General features: G+C 38.9%; 1 protein-coding gene across 1 annotated transcript in view; it reads left to right on the top strand.

Moving 5' to 3' along the window:
• Nucleotides 1-14096, top strand: part of LOC116765140 (dynamin-3-like) — a 162167-nt gene extending 148071 nt beyond the window's left edge. Inside the window, exon 8 of the mRNA XM_032654435.1 lies at nt 13952-14096. Coding sequence (XP_032510326.1) covers nt 13952-13988 — 37 coding nt within the window. The 3' untranslated portion in view covers nt 13989-14096. The remainder of the gene's footprint in view (nt 1-13951) is intronic.
• Nucleotides 14097-18183: the final 4087 nt, after the last annotated feature.

An 18183-nucleotide genomic window follows, 5' to 3' on the forward strand; every position in this document is an offset into this window, starting at 1 on the left:
ACATTCTAAGACCGAGACAGTGAAGCATTTGAACACACTTTTTAGGGTTGTTTTGTTTTCCCTGAAATAATGGCCAGTTATGCTATTGTAGTTACCTAAGCAAGCTGTTGTCATTACCATCAGTCAAGGGTTGACAGACTCTAGGATTTTTAATTACTCAGTACATATATGGGTTACTTTAACCTGAAACCAAGCATATTTTAAAGATGTTATAATTATTTTAAGAGAACATGATGGAAATTTTATCTTTCTTTTTCTTTTTATCATTAATTCACCACACAGGTGTGCAGTGCCTAGTCAATGCCTTAGGGACTCCGTTAAAGTGCCCATAATGGGGGGCTTCCCTGGTGGCGCAGTGGTTGGGAGTCCGCCTGCAAAGACAGGGGACGCGGGTTCCGGCCCTGGTCCGGGAAGATCCCACGTGCTGCGAAGCAGCTGCGCCAGTGCGCCAGAACTGCTGAGCCTGCGCTCTGGGGCCCGCGAACCACAGCTGCTGGGCCCGTGTGACACGGCTGCTGAGGCCCGCGCACCTGGAGCCTGAGCTCCGCAGCGGGGGGCGGGGGGCGGGGGCCGCCGCGGTGAGAGGCTCACGCACCGCAGTGGGGGCGTGGCCCCTGCTCCCAGAAGCTAGGGAGAGACCGCGCGCAGCAACGAGGACCCAACACAGCCAAAAATAAATAAAACAAAAAATAAATTTATTTTTTTTTAAAAAGTGCTCATAATGGATAGGTTCTCCTGATTTATTTATTTGAAAAAAATATTATGAGCCAAAGGCGACGCCGAGTTCTGGGATACAGTGGTAAACAAGACAAACAAAAGACCTGGCACATAGCAGAAAGTTATATTTTTCTGGTCTCCTGCCTTGCCTTCTATGTGCAATTGCCCATTACCGTTGACCTTGTTGTGTCCCATCAGCATGGTCCAAAGATTGGGGTGGAGATTAATGAGAAGTTGCTGTTCCATCAGAGTATTTCAATCTTTCTATTCTCTGTCTCCATCATTGAACTCCTCCATTCCACCTCATCACTTAATTTCTAGTTTCTTTAACCCCATTATAGACCTTCATTCTCTTATGACTTTCACATTTTATGTGCCACAGTTAAAATCATATTTGCCCCTGCTTTGACCACATTATTGTATTTTCAAGCTCTGAGAATATATTCTCAGAGTCTGACTTACAAAATTTTGCCTCATTTTTTCCACATAAATGGGGTGCTATGGTAAAACCACTTGCATACTTCTCTTATCCCATTCATCTTCCACTATGAATAATAGGTTTTGAGTTTTTAAAACTCATGCAGCATAATACAGTCCACATAGTACATGCTCAATAAATAACACATGCAATGCATAAGTGGGAAGCATGTTATAGATCACCTAGTCTGAGCCTCCTGTGTCATAGATGAGAAAACTGAGGCTTAGAGAAGTTTAGTGATTAATGATTATACATACTGGAAATTGGAGCTAGAATCCACATCTTTTGACTTCTGTGTAAACTTGCTGCCTCAAATATAAACCTCTGACAAATGCCTCAAAAGATTGCATCTCTGGCCTCATTGGACCCGCTCACCTTGACCTGGTCTGTACTCTAACCTGGCTAAACATCCTTGTGTAGGTACTTTTCAGTCATTCATTTGTTTGTCTACTATTTAATAAATATATATATATATTTTTTTTGTGGTTCGCGGGCCTCCCGTTGCGGAGCACAGGCTCCAGACGCGCAGGCTTAGCAGCCGTGGCCCACGGGCCCAGCCGCTTCGCGGGATGCGGTATCCCCCCGGACTGGGGCACGAACTCGCATCCCCTGCATCGGCAGGCGGACCCTCAATCACTGTGCCACCAGGGAAGCCCTTAATAAATATTTATTCACTGCCTTCTAACCACATTATACAATGATGAATATACATAATAAATACAGAATATGTCGTCTCTGCACTCAAGAAATTTGCAATCTACTGGAGGACACAGGCAATAATCTAGTAAATAAATACATAATGGCAAACAGAGTTAAGTGCTATGAAATATATAAAACTATGAAGCCATGAGGAGTGGTGGTTGGAAACCATAGGATGGTCAGGAAGTGCTGAGGAATGACATTTAAGCCAAGAACAAAAGGATCAGAAGAGAACTCAGTTTGCATTCCTTTCTGTCTTGGCTACAACCCTTGGTCAAAGCTATCACACATGCATGAAACAATTTCCAACCCACCATGCCACACTGTACTCTGCCCCTCACTGCGACTGTCATTTAAGATCCACTTTTTTCAAATAAAATCCCCTAATTAAGTCCATCCCATTATTAAGCCTCTGGTAGAGTTTCCCTTTTTCAAGTTCAAATTCTGGCCAACTCTCTTGCCCCTCCTGTAACTGCTTAAATGCTAAGAATATATTTCTATAGGTTATGTGACTAATTGTCAAACTCCCTGAGGAAGAGCCTATGATTTACTATTTATTCCAAACATCTGCTGAACAACTGAGCAGTCAAATACCCTGTAGGTAGAGTTTCCAAGAGTCTAAATCCTACATGCCATTGTAGCTTTTTTTTTTTTTTTTGCAAGAGCAATGATTTACTAAAACAAAGAAAAACCCCTTAATATTATGTAAAGATCAATGGTTATCACAAGTATTCATAAGTTGTTTCTTACTTCTAGGAGTAACTTTCATTTATTCATTTTGTCAAACATTCAGTGGCTGAATGACAAGCCCTGAGCTAGACACCACAAGAAAATGAAGATGAGTGAGACAGCCCATTTCTAATCAGTTGCAATAAGCATATAAACCTAATTCTAGAAATATGTTGAGATTCTACAGAAGCATCAAGATAGGGAAAGGTAGGTCAGAGAAGACTTCACCAAGGTGAGTCTTGCGGGAGGAATAGCAGGTTCCAGCAGATAAACAAAAGAACATTGAGAACATAATTGAAGGCAACACCCTGCTAAACACTCTATGAAACAACTCAAGTGGACATGACCTCTGGCCTCTGGAAACTTCACATCAAAGGAGAAAATGATGTAGGTTCAAATCCAGGACATAAGTTAAACAAATATGGCCATTTCAAATGAAAATGAGCAGTATGCTAGTGAAAGCGCAGGTGTTTTTGCATGGTCGTAAGTGAAAAGGAAATTATAGGAGGATTTTTCCCAGCAGGAAATTACCGAAACATTTCAGGTGGTCATGGTAGCAGGTAGCCTTTCTGCAGGAAAAGGACTTACTTGTTTACTCAAATTAAAGAGCTAGTAGGGATTGGTTTAGTTTCATAACTGTGCCTATAAAGTATCTCTAATTACACTTTCAAAAACTGAGCGCCTGCTTAGTAATAATGAGACTTAGTATAAGAGGTTAAACTGAAATGCACCTTCCCAAGGAAACCTTTCCTCTCAAGCCTCCTGGTCATTTTTCAAGTACAGGAGGCAAAAGAAACTCAACTAAGATCTGTGAGTTTGTGCTTAAGTGGTCAGTATCTGTACCATTAATCAACAAGAGCTCTTTTGCTTTGATCTTTCCTTGACCATCTAATTTTATCTTATAGCTCTGTAATTTTTTAACATTTCATAACCATTTTCTTTAACTTTTCTAACTTCACTCCTTCATCCTAAGAAAAAATATTTGATTTGATCAATTTAATGTGTCCAATACAGAAGAAAATTTCATGACATGACTGTAATTCCAGAAGGGTTCTTTCTGAAAAAAATCAATGGGGGAGTTTTATCAAGAAGAAAGGTTTCAATTTGCAGAATTTGTTGAATTTTATTGACTATAAACATTACTCTCTGAGATATGACATATAAAGTCAAGTACACACCCAAAAAAGCTTATTAATACATTTAGGAAATAAATGTATGGGTTCAGGGAATAAAGAGTATTAGTTGGTAAAGCTGAGATTCTCAGATATAGTAATATTTCGTTATCTGGAGTTTATTCAGCAACCTCAGCTATTAGAAACACCATTACTAACCAGAAAGTGAGCAATACTGTTGCTAAGAATAAAACGTTTAGGACCCAAAATAGGAACCAGAGCTCATGCAGTTTACTCAGGTGCTCACCTTGAGCCTGTTTACACTTATTGTGGAGAACTCTAAAAACCTTAATTTTTCTTTCTACTGCTTAGCAAATTAGAAGTAAAATACAGAATAAGTTGGAGAAAGCTACTGCTAAAGACAATGAGAAGTGATAATTAACATCCAGACAGGGAGAAAAAATAAGAAGAATATTACTTAAAGGGAAATAAAAACTCAAACCCCATCAGTCTCTGAGGCCTAAATACCTTATTAGTTCCTGGAGTGGGCATAACATAGTACGCTTCGTACTCTGTTGACTGAGAAATATGCAGTGTATTTCAGGTGGCTTTTAAATGACTTAATATTTTTATTAGTATTGGGAGAGACAACTTCAGTTTTTAGCAACATTTGTATATGAAAAAATACCTCATTTAAAAACAAAAATGCTAGGTGAATGAAAGGTGACGGTATTAAATTATTACAAATGGCAGCCACTCCTGCTGACCTGTCTGCATGAGCATGTGTGTGACGGCTCTTTCTCAGTGTCTTTGGGAAAACCTTCTGCTAGATATTCTACTTGTGTCTTTACCTGTCTCTTTCTCTCTTTCTAGCCGGAGACCACCCCCATCACCTACTCGTCCCACTATAATCCGTCCACTAGAATCCTCCCTGTTAGACTAAACGAAGTGTCTGGCATGGCAATTAATTACTAATGAATTATGCAAAAGCAAAATATTTGGTAACCGTTGCAGTAAATCATGAGTAGTCGCATGTGTGGATATCAGTCGGCAAGTAACCAGTTTTACTAATGCATTCATCACTCACCTTCATTGCTCATGATATGTCAAACTTTTGGGGTTTGACTCTTGAAAACTGCTGACTCTTTGAGGCTTTATATGTTGTATCAACCAAAGTAGATTCTATAGCAGCCCGCTACTTTGTGGACCATTGGCCTACCCTGGCATATATTTGGAATTGCTTTGACAACTTTCCCAGGTTACCTACCAGATAGCCCATTCAATATAATTCCTAAGAGATAAGAGATGGTGGGCTTAGACCTAAATGATACATATTTATTTTTCCACATTGTGTTTTGACTGACGGAAATTATGTTGTCTATTATACATGTTTCCGCCTACGCCATGATTAGCTATTTAGATCCTTTCTCCTTCCTTTTTATTTCATAAAACTGCTAAGAAGTGATTTTTTAAAAGTTAGGATTCCTTAAAAATAAAACTTTTCCAGAAGCATGAGGTAGTTTGCAAAGGAAAAGTTAATGCATTGCTTGCTCTAGAGGGCTTCTCATGGCAATGTGTTTTGCTTCAAGCTAGAAGCATATTCAACAGTGAATTAAAGCTTGTTTTTTGGTAGTCAGTCAGTAAATTGGGCTACTTTCAGAGTTCAAGGAAGAAGCAAAATATCACATCTCTAGAAGTGTCTGTACAAATGTAATTTCTTTATTCACGTATATACTTACCTCCTCACAAGTTACAGTGAAGGCTGATATGGAAAATATTTAATTTTTTATATTGATCTAATTTTAAGCATGGCTAATTATACTTCAACACTAATTCCAGTTGATTTAGTTAGTTAGTTAGTGCAAAAATATGTCTCCCTTTCCATGCTAATATTTAACTTCCTAATATAAAAATTTAGCCTACCTATTAAACAGTTTAATGTAACTTTTTAATCGGTTCTAGGCTTTCTTAATAAATCCTGAGCCTTACTATGGGATAGCCATATTTAAAGAATGGGACCTGGAATGGAAAGAAAAGATGCCCTAGTTTGAGAGCAGAGCTCACACTCCTACAATCGGACAACTTCAGAGTCTCTTTCCAGGTCATTCCAGAAAATAGTATTAAGACATCGAGATTTAAAGCAAACTGGCAAATTCTAACATTTCTAAAATTTATAAGGGCAGCTTAGCCTGAGGGTTAATAGTTCAGTCTTGAGGCTGACTTTTGGACTACCTAGAACTAGATGATTAGCATGTAGGAAACAGCCAGAAGCCAACCGGAATTTTGTCTGCTAACTGTTCCCAGACAGCAGACCAAGTATTCACTGCATAGTTGTGTCCTATGACACCATTTCATATTCTACAGAACTAAATCAGGTTTAACCAACTGAAATACCTCCCTTTGAAAGCAGCAAACATGATTTGTATGTTAACTTTAATTTCCTGTGTAGTTTATACCCAAAGCAGACGCCCATAAAGTATGAAGTAAAACTTTTAACCATTATTAAAAAGAGACCTTGCCAAGTTGAATGGCATTGTTTTGAACTTATTCTAAAGGGTTAAAACTAGTCCACTTAGGCAAAAATCAGAGAATACAAGATTTACAAAAAGGGCATTTCAACTTTTAAATTGCAAGTGATTGTATAAGAACGCCGCCCTAAATCACCACCCTAAATCTTCTCATATCTTTTTTTTTTCTCATGGAAATTAACTCTTTGTGAATGGAACAGATGTGCAAAATACATACTGTATTTTTAAAATAGTGTTGCAGCTAAGTGGAAATAAGTTAAGTAAACATCCATAGTAAAATGAATAGTCTAAAGTGATATCTTTTCACAAAATTCCCTCTTTTTTAGGATCCCCTTTGCTCCTTCTTTTGAATTCTCTAAAATAGGCATCTAACAGATTATATACTTCAGGGTTTGGCTTTGTGCTGTATGTGGTTTTGCGTTTTGCTGTATTTCAGAAATTTCCTTTGGTTAAAGGAAAATGTTGTGGATAACCACTGATGTGTTCTTAGATCAGCACAAACCATGTCAAAGAAAACTGGGGATTTTTTTCCCAGGTTTCTTTGCACCGATTTTATGCGTCATAAACAATGGCATTTGTCACCTTTGGCTTTTGCTCTCAGATTATCAGCCCACAGTTTCACTGTCCCGATTGTCTCTTCTTGTGTGTACATTTTTGTTTTATTTTACTTCTAAGTTATTTCTAATAGAACCCAGCCTCCCCTGGAATTTCAGCAGTCATGTTGGAGAATATTTTCAGTTTACTGCAGTATTGTGTCATATGATTAGTATTAATCCCATTTCCCAAAGGGTTTGTATCCTGCTAAAAGGAGATGTCAATGTAAACGAAGTCAGAAGCTCTAGGATGTGCGGAGTGTGAAGTACAGCGTTCATATCAGGCCTTAAGATGGGAATGTCGCTTAATGAGCTTTCTAAGTATTTCCCACACACTTCAGATCTTTTGTGTAACTTCATCCTGATTGCTCTGATGTTGTCTACACAACAGATGTAGCTCCATCATGTCTAGTATAATAAAACGTACAGTGTTTTTAGGATTTGGAAAAGTAAACTGTATATGTTTATTTGATGGGTAAATCTATTTTATTGTCACATGCTAATTCTTGCATGCTTATTGACTAACTGGAATAGCCATTTACTCAATTGTGGACAGATGGTTGAAATAGTATTGGTTTAGAACAGATATATTGAATTTCCAGAAATCATCTACCAAGATTACTCCTCTGAATATTGCTTTTAGCTGTGTTTTGTAACATAGAAGAGCAGTAGGGTCTGTTTAGTTAGCAAATTGCCTACTTGTTCAGATACAAACTCACTCTATTCCAAAACATTATAATAAAACCAAGTTCCTGTGATATAACTATAAGCCTTCTGACCTTAGAATTAAAGAGTAGTCATATAGGTTCATTTTATGACTTTTTAGAATAGACTGTAGCCATAATTCTCAAATATGAAATGGGACCTAATACCAGTATGTGATAAATGTTGATGTTTTCTGTGTACACACATATTTTCTAAGCATGTGTCCCTATGTATACAGTATATACATAGTAAATTTGTGTAAGTACATGTATTTTGTGCCCCTGTGGGTAAGTAGCTTTAAAAATCACTTGTTAAAATGCCATGAGCATGAGTGTGATTGTGCGTGTATTGTATATATATGTATATGTTTGGGTGTAAATATTTATACATGTGTGTATGTGTGGGTATGAATATATTTTTTAAACTGTGTTAATACAAGAGTTAGCTTTAGAGTATTTGCCATAACATGTGATAAAAGTGGTTCATTTCTCATAACATGCACGAGGTGTACAAAATTTTCTCCAGATTACATTCATTCTGAGAGGCACAAGGCTCAGAACTTCCATGACAACATGGTAGAATAACATCTACAGACATTTGCATCTAAATTCACAGCTTTGCTATCGAAGAAGAAATTATCTTTGCCGAGATAGCTAGCTCATAGTAAGTGTAAGATCTGGAAACCTACCTTTAAGATCTCTGATTAGAATTATAAATTATTCTTAGATTGCTGAGGTGAACCTTAAAAAGCTAAGTTTGTCTACATAGTCATTTTCTTTCTCTACAGTAACTGTCAAAAGATAAAAATAGAGGGATACAGCAGTATAATGCAAGTAGTGGATTTTCTGAGTAAGTTTGCTTAAAATTCAGGGAAGAAGTTATGTAACACCCCAGAGGCAGGTCATCCATCCACTTTTTCAGGTAAACATTTTTCATTTGTCAAACAATGTAATTATTTGAAATGGACAGGAATCTCCTTAACATTAAGAATAAAGCTTAAATAGTAGGTCTCTGAACTATGGAACTCGATGAAAGAAGATAATATTTGAGACTCAAGCCATGAGTTTTATATCATTTCACTAAGAGGACTGCAAGCTGTGAGCTCAGAGTTTAATGTGAATGAAGCTAGATGGTTTCTAAGAAACAGTTATTGGTTCACTAGATCCCTCGTTCCTTTCTTAAAAGCTCAAATGTGTCTTCTAGAGCCTTCAGTCATCCTGTCTAGTTGGTATGTTTAACATTATGTGGTGCTCTGTATGGTGAAATTTTAAGAGTATTTTGAAGCATATGTAGTATATGCATTGCTATTTGTATATATGTGTAAGAATGTATGTATGTATGAGAGCAAGAGAGAGGAAACTCAAGGAAGAGTCTCCTGTTTGTCTTAAGACCTGCTCATACTGGTATATTGGTGAGACTTTTCACCTCTCTGGTCTGGGGTTTCACACATGGCTCAGCTCAAGGCTTGATTCCTTTTTAATTTTTACCCTCAAATTCCTTAATGTAATGTTTTTTAAATTACGATAAAATTACTCTGTCTAATCTCTTACATTGTATGTTGCCAATTTGCTAAAAATGATTCCTTCCAATCAGAAATTCCACCATTACTTGATTTGTGTTTAATTTTACATGTACAGCCTTTGTTTTGCTTGCCTGTATGTTTCTTTTCTCTCCCTTTTCTGAATCAAACTCCTCTTTTGCTTTTTTATATTAAGAAGCAGTGTACAGAAGCAAAATCTTGCCTTCTCTGTTGGTTCTTTAATTAATTGGAGCCAGAGTACTTTCCCCTATCTTCTTGGCACTTTCAGGCTTTCTTAATGCTGAGATATGGATGGACTCTATGAATGGAATTTTTGAAGCAAGTTCCTAAAGCTTGTATCATTCTTGAAGGTCACGTGTACCTATTGTGAAAATGTGAAGCTGTATTTCTGAACCTGAAATAAATGATAACATTTGAAGGACTCCCCCCTTCCTCATTCTTGTATATATTTGAGTCATGTCTATGCTTATCAGTAAGATCTGAGACTTGTAAATATTTATAACTCTTTCGATCCTGTTGGTACCAATGTGGAGAATGATCGCATTTGGCATTACTGTCATTAATTTGGGGAAGGATGAGATTTTTAAAGGGAGCAAATTGGACAAATCAAAGGCAGGAGAGTGGGAAACATTTTATTCCTGATTTGAAGTCATCGTTGTACTAAGTTAAAGAAGAACACAAACCTTAGGCAGCTGGAGGGTACAAAGTGACACTTGCCAAGAAGCACCGTGACATTTTGCTATTGAAAAGGAAGTGATCCCGAAAAGCTAGGAAACAGAAAGATGAAGAATACTCTGCCCAAATGGTAGGTCTACAGAAGGCATTTCTGACAGAAAGTAATTACGTTCCTGACTCAACAGTTGGCCTCCATTGTTTATTCATTCGGCGTTGAGGGGAGAAGTTACCCCTTTCAGTTTCCCCAATATTAAGAGAACATAAGAGTGTTCACTCTTACACACTTCCTTATCCTGAGTTTCCAGAGAACAGAGAAAGATTCCTTGTTACAAGAGTTTTGATGATAGGTCCCTTATCAACATACATAGACTCAGATTGTGCCGTCTAAAAGCAGGAGACAAGAAGGGAGTGGGAGGGGAGAAATGTTGGTTTACTTTCCCTTTGTGTTCAGGGTATGCTCTTTGTGAAAAGATGAATTGGAAAGACTGTTGGGTTAATTCACACTTTCTGTTGTGATTTCTTTCTCATGTCTATACATCTTCCATGAGTGGAGCCATCAATGCCTTCAAAGGAAGCTTCTTAATGGAAGAAAGAGTCAGGATGCGAATCATTCTGTGCACTGTGCTGTGAGTGTGTGTCTTACCGCATGATTCTGTATTCAGAATAGTTCCTGGCAGAAATTACCAAAACCAAAGGACCTTATTGTAACTGTCTGGCAAATTTCCATTTGTATTTTAAAAATAGTTCTGACATCAATGTAAGTATCTACTCAATTAGTTTTCAAGATTCTTGTTTTTCAGCTGAAACCTTTAAATTTCGTACTGAGAAGTACTAATTTCATCACACACCTGGCATTGCCACTTTTAAGACCACTTCTTGGTGTTCTTTCACACTGAGGCAGACTGATACTTAGAGTACATGCAAGAGATGTTGGCTAAAACTACAACCTTAATTTGAAGTTTCCCAAAGTCCATTCCATGAGATTTTAATAAGTTTTACACAGACGTACACCAAGGATTTCTTGATTGACTATACTTGGGAAATGATGACTAAAAATTAGATGTTTCTTTACTGGAAGACTCTATAGAAGCTTTAATATCGGATGGCAGGGCTAGTGTCTCCATGTTTCTCAGATTTATTTGACCATCAATGCTTTGTTCATAGAGCATCTCACAGGACTAGCGCTCTGAGGTACATGCCTTAGGAAACACTGCTTTAGTGGCTTTAGGCCAGAGGGGAAAGGCATTGAGTGAGATTGTCCCAGTACAGACTCTCACTAACACAAAGTTGGGTGATAAAATCAAATGTCATGGCAACTGGAGCTCCCAGCTTAGGACCATCCTCCTGGAGCTCTGATGCTTGGGGAGATCCAAGGAGGTAGGTCGCATAGGAACAGGGGGCATGAAAGCAGATAGAGACAGACATGCAATGAGTCCTAGGGGGGCATTGTGGAGGACTCAGATCACTTTCAATATTACCTTTTCTCTCTCACTTGCCAAAAAAAGAGCCCCTTTGAATTAATTACATTACCTCCATTGTATTCTTGTAAAGGGAGGGATCTAGGTTGACTTAAAAGTGAAGATCAGCAGAAAAGCATTGAGAAGAACGCTTATTCTTACTGCCTTTGTTGTCTCACTTTCTCAAGCCTTCAGGCTCACCAACTGCTCTGGGATATTAAGTTATCTGAGTGATGGGCAAAGAAAACAAGCAGGGAATGTTTTGTGAGATTGTAACAGAAAAGAAAAAAATTATAAGGAAGACCTTCCCAGGGCTCTTGCCAGAGGAATGTCACCCTAGGAACAGCTTGCAGCACTGAGGTAGAGCCAAGAGAATGTGGGTAATTCATCATTCTTCTTAATAATGGGGACTTTTATATATGAATTATGCCCATGTTCCACACACAGCTTTTCCTACCACCTTACCTTCCTGTTTCAGCCAAACGATTCTCCGAAGTTGTTTTTAAGAAAGCTTAAGGAGGTATAACCTGAAATTATAATCTTGAGTAGGTAGAATTTGCTTGTATGGTGAATGCTAGTATGATGAGCTTTAATATGTGTTAGCAACTCAGTATCCCAACTCAGTGTTCCAAACTCAATACTTCGAGTTTTGTGTTAGAAGTGGCAATGGTATAAGGTAACTTTGTAGCCCTTCATATAAAAAGCCCCAATATTTTCAGCATGTGACCTTCAAGCACTTCAGCACTGTGTTAAGTAGTATGGAAAATTCTGGAAAAGAAATAGTAAAAACCCAAACTGCCGAGATCCGTGATAGAAGTAACTCTGAGCCAGTGTACGGTGTCATCACCAACAATGCTTTTTTGGCAATGAGAGGAAAATTAGATACAGGATGAGTGAAGAGGGAAAGAAAAGAGCTAAGGGGATAGATGTCACTCTGCTGTTTGAAGCAAACATTCTAGCTGTCCATGAAATATATTCCAAGACATAAAGTTTCTGATCCTGTTTCTAGACTAGAACACCAAACTAGCTCAAACAGAAAAGTGCTTTGGCATATGCTGACAAAACGTCCCTTTAGCACTGTGGACTTGCTGTTCAGTTTAATGGCTCACCTCCCCACCCTGCTGAGGTAATTAAAGTGTTCTAAAGCCCCTTCAGAACTCAAAAATAGTTTCGGTTTGCTGGGCAGGTGATAAATCTCATTGAGCCTGACAGGAATTTCATTACACTTTCTTCATGAAAACACCAGGGATAACCATTACCTGGATCTTGCAGAACCCCCCCCCGCCCCGCCCCCCCCCCACACACAGTTGAAAGGTTACACACCAATAACAAGTTCTTCATCATTTAAATGGATAGGAGGCCTCCTTAAGTTCAGCCAGCTTAAATTGGACCAAAGAAAAATTGGTCTTGGACTTTGGGGAAGGTAAGGTCGTTTTTTACTGCTGCTCAGAAATAGCCCAGTCAGTATGGCTCCATTAACATCTCATAGAAGATGAAACAGAAGTTTGCTTTTGTTTTTGCTTTTGTTTTCTTGTAGACTTCATTGCACCACTCACTGAAGTGTTACAGAAGTAAGATGGAAGTGAGTATGTTGTTGAACACCTGGATGAGTAGCCAAAAAGGAGTCCCACAGGGAGTAGGGTACTGAACTAACCTGCCGTTCTATGGCTTGCTGTAATGTTGAGCTCGTTACCAGTTGGGTTAGAAAGAGGAAATTAAATGTAGACTTCTGCTGGAAACCTGTGGGAAAGCTTCATTGGGCCTGCTGTTTTCCTACTTACAGAGCTGTCCATTGCCATGTAGCGTTTACCGTATCTTCCCCAGCAGCCCATCATCCAGAGAGAGGCTGTTGTCAAAACGAAGCAAAACTCTGGATCCTTCTTTCACCACCAGTGGGCCTGACAAGATGCAAGCCAGGCTAGGGATACGGAGAAAGAGCCAGCAAACCAAATTTCATTTACTCTGGACCTGGTTCAGAATAAATAAGAACTTCAGTTGCACCTAACTCTAAGACAGAGGGAAACCTTACCCAAAAGCTTTGGGGTCACCATGGAACAGACATAGCCTCATAGTTTGCCTGGGCCTGGAAAGGCTATCACATCAGGATTTCACCTGAAGGAAATTCTTATTTACAAATCCTTTTCTCCAAGATCGACCCCAGATATTTTCTGCATTGTGATTACATTGCTCATTTGATCCCTTGCCGCCTTCTACTTTCCCTCATCTTAAAGAAATCTCACCTGTCATATTTCTATATCAACTCCCTCTCCCCCTATGGAGATTTCACAACATTTACTGAGATCTTTGGAAATAACCGAATGTCACAAAAGCAGGGTTGGGAAACATACTCAAGTTATAAAGGTATGCGGCTCTTGTACTGTTCCCAGTTCTCCTGAATATGATTGCATGGATTTATCATTCCATGGTACAAAATAACAAGGTTTTGGAGTGGGCTCAAATGGCTCATACCTAGCACATGGCTGGAAGCCAGGAAACATCCTAGGAGCTGCTCACTATGCCATGTGATATTCTCTCATTTCCCCTGCATGTCTGCATCTGCACGTTTTCTGTCTGATTTGAGTTTGATTTTTGTGGGATATTTATGCATGCTGTTATTTGGATTTATTTTCTAATTTAAACATTGTTTTCTTCCTCTGCATCTGTGTTTTCCTTTTTCTTTTGTTTTATTTTGTTTTTTTGTTGTTTTGTTTTCACTAGGCGACCCCCTCCTGCAGTTCCCGGACGACCATCCTAACCCCCATCACTCATCTCCTTTTGTTTTCGACAATATGTCTATACTTGGTATTTAAAAGCCTTTCATTTGCACTATATGTCATATGTACATAAAAACTTTTATTTTTGATCCATGTCTATAATAAAAACAAAGTTTATTCTATATAAAAAATGAAATGTGTTCTGTTTCTTTTTCTAAAGAAGGTCCGAGTTAAAATAGGAGTTTGTTTCAACTAAAACCACGTAAGGTGAAAAATACATAATTTGACCTTTTAAGGTGCTTAAATTGAAAATGAGTGATTTTAAGTTCTTAAAGCATTGTGATTTGGGATGCTATTTGGTGGAGAAAAATAATCTATCTTCAGTTGAAATGTCTGTCCAACAGAAGAGTGAAACAAGTAAAAATCCTGGGTGTCTAGAAAAGACACAGAGGACTGAATAATTTCACTCTGCCCCCAGGAATCCCATTAATAATTGTGATTGCACCAAGACCTTTTTTCTATTTTCATTATTTTTCTAGGAGATAAAATATTTACGATTATGGGAGAAATTGTTGGTCTGAAACACATCAATCTCATACTTTGGCAAATTCAGGGGGAAAAACACATCATCTGAATAAAAGTACAAGACAAGGAAATGTTGCCACCTTGAGAAGATTCTTAATGATGTCAGTAAAATGCTGGAAGAATAGAATCTTTATGAGTTTTGGGGAAAAGACAACTTTTTTTATACTTTAATCCTCGAGTGGTAATTCCAACAGTGAAATTCTAAGCTGTTGTTAAAAACAAATCCCAAAGATTTATCCAAATAAAATGTTTATTATTAAGGTAATGTAGTCCATCCTGCCAAATGTGTGATCTGAAGGCTCCCTAAAGGTTTGAGATTTAATTCAGAGTTTTCTTTTTGAAGATTTACTTGGTCTAAATTAAAATTTTAAAGGATCTCATCTTGGATGAGATCACTTCTGAATGTGCCTCACTTTAGCATATGAAGAAAAAAACTATAGAACAGGAAAGTAAAGTACTGTTGATCAGGACTTGATGGTCCACTCACTTCCTGGCTGACTTAGACAAGCCCTGGCAAAGAGAGGCAGCGCCGGAGATGTAGGCAGGAACCTCAGTTCAACAATGGGGGACCCTCACTACCAATACCCTTTCTCTGGGCTGTAAAAATCTTTTTTAAGGACTATGTTCTCCTCCCCAAAATGCAAAAGCAGTTTATTTCTCAGGTGAAAACTTTCATATGGCACGTTACGTTGGTGTATACTTGCATCTCAAGTTCAGTGACTGCGAGTTAGAAGCGCTCATGACTAAGGAAATTCAAAGGCGCCAAAGCTGGGGATCAACAGGAGCTCAAGTTTACCTGGAGGCGGCTGAATTGATGCAAAATATCAATTTTTTTTTGCAATTTTTTATGCATTTTAAGCATAATTTCCTTTAATCAGTATTCTTATCGGGTAGCTTTCTCATCTCATAGCATGCTCATCCCAACAGACCCGGTTTTCCTGGATTCTATCACACCATCTCCGCAAACACAAAACAGAGGTTGTCAACAGGAAGGTTTTTGCCAATTCATCTTTTTTAAGTGTTTGGTACTTTTCCACTTTGTCTTAACCTTGAACTTATTTTTAGGCGCAGTGTTACACCATTTAGATGTTTAAAACTTAGACTGACCTGATGACCATGAGAACGTAAGGCTCGAGTCATGACAGGATGAAATGATTCCTTGGCGATCTTACTTGGTCTCCTCAACAACTAGGTATGGCCCCTTCCTCACATTCGATAGGCGAGAAGAAAGGGGGCCTCCTCTTCGAATGGGAGGGGGAAGGAAGCAGCCTGGAGTAAAATTAAACCATGCTGAGGTTTGTTCATATTTACCGCTCATAGTGTTTCTGTGTTTCATAACATCCCCTTCCTCAGCTCTCCCACCTCCACCCTCAATATTGGATAGAGAGCTGAAGAAGTAGAGTTGAACTGTACTGACTCAGGATCTTCGGGAGAAACAAACCATTATATCTTTAGTAAACATAATATTTCTTAAGTATTCTCATCCCTTTATTTATGCATCAAACATTTCTTGAATTTATAAGAATGTCCTAGTTACTGGGAACACCAGAGAAGAAACAGGATAAAAGTAGCTGACAAAATAGCTAAATAAGCAATTCCAATATAAGCTGTGACAGGAGAAAATTTGGGTCCTTTTTTCCAGGGAGAACTGTTACCGACTTCCATGCTGAAGCACTTATTTGAGTCCTAGAACCAGATTATCTGCTTGACCCAAAGCCTGCTAACATTCCAGAATGTGGTGATTTTGACCTCTGACAAAGAAGGGAACAATAGAGCTCATTTCAGCCAATGAAAAACCAAATTTTTCATTTCTAATGGAATAGTATAAGACTCTGAATCACATAAGTGTTGGTTGAGAAAGACATAGTGCTATTGAAAGTGAAGTAGTCTGTTAACTTTGCTTTGGCTTCTAACAAAAAGGTTTTTGATTTAGAAGATACCCTGTAGCAGTCTCCCACTGGATGCAGTGAGGGAAATGAGAATCCCCGAGTCTCCAGCTAGAAACACCCAGGACACCTAGGAGATGGAGAAAAGAGAACTAAAGGTAGGAAAAAATAAAGAAAACGACCCATGCTTTCCTTGGGGAGTTCCACTGTTAAATAAATGTCTGTAAGCCTTGGGAGCCACATATACAGTGAAGGGTGTTTCAACAAACATCCTAGAAGTTGAAATCCAAGAGGAGATAAGGAAATAACCTCAGCTGTTCATGTACAAACATGGATACCTTCGGTGGGTTCAGATCCTGTACCATTCAGTACTCTTTATCCCAGAGTTTGAAAAAGACTGTACTTGCCAACGTCTGTTTTATAACTCAGCACTAAGTATGATTCTTTAAAAAAAACTCAGAAAATGGATGTTGCAATCTTTAGTCCAGTTCCATGAGATTCACAGTCTTCACAGCTGTAAGTCCATCTTAAAGACATGAACCTCATCCACAGAAAGAAAAGATTGCTGAAAAAGAAAAAAAACTTCTATACCCTTTATAATACTACAGAGTCTATATCTGAATAAATAAAATGGAGCTTATGCTACCACATCACTGTATGTCCCCCATTTAAAGAGACATACCAGCTGCCTCCACTACCATAATATATACCTATTTTTGTTTGTTTGTTTAATACTACAAGTTTCTATCGAATTGCAATACTGTCAACATTTAAGATCAGATGGCAGGTTGTTGGATGAGTCAAGACTATAAACTGCTACTCTCGAAGTGTTCTTAATCTAATCACATTTTACAATACTTTATTAATCAGGTTTTGATTCTCACTGCAGTTCATGTCTTCAGTGATCCTCTTGAACACGAGCCATGAGCAGGCAGAGAATAAAGAAAGCCTTAGCCTCTGGCCCCCAGGAGCCAAAGAGACTTAAGAATCCTCAAGACAGTAACAGAGAAGTCACTGAAGTGGGTCCTCCGTCTCAAAACAGCTAACAGACTAACAGAGGATATTTTTGAAGCTCCGTATAACACAGTGGAAAAACTAGCCTTTCAGATTCTTTGTTTTTGTTCTTGTTTTTTTTTTAGTCTTTTGGATTATTAAGGGCTAGCTTTTCTTCCCCCAGCCCTCCTCTCTGTGGCTGTATTTCAGTTAGAGCCAAGGAGATACTTACCTCTGCCTGCTGCTTTTTTCTCTTTTAAAGACAAAAATACTCTCAGCCTCATACACAATAGCTGCCTGGGGCCTAAAGATCTATTTATTCTGCAATTTAGAAAGAGTGGGAGGCCCACGGTGTTCTCACCGGCCAGAGTCCAAATGTTCCTTGGGCCCCGCACAAGGCCACGGGGCCGTCCTGGAGCGTGAGCCGTGTGCTAGCGGAGCTTGGGAAAGCAGAAGCAACTCCTCAAGCCAGCTCTCTCAGGGGCCCGAGGGGACAGTATCCCTCAACCTCAGCACTGGTAAAATCAATGTGCTCCAACACCCCAGCAAAAGTATGGTCAAGAGATTGGAGAGCTAGTCTGTTTAGGGCACAAGACCTCACTCAGGCTGATCCTGGGTGTCATTTGAAACCCAGGTGCCAATTGGCACTGGATGGTGACAGAAAAGCCCATTTGCCTTTCTAAGCCCCTTCCTCTGGCACTCTTAGCCCTGCGGCACCTGACGGGCGTGAGGAGGCACCAGTACCGTGGAGTTGCCAGGCCCCAGGTGCCGA

The sequence above is a fragment of the Phocoena sinus genome, chromosome 1 (assembly GCF_008692025.1).
Source record: "Phocoena sinus isolate mPhoSin1 chromosome 1, mPhoSin1.pri, whole genome shotgun sequence".
Lineage (NCBI taxonomy): Eukaryota > Metazoa > Chordata > Mammalia > Artiodactyla > Phocoenidae > Phocoena > Phocoena sinus.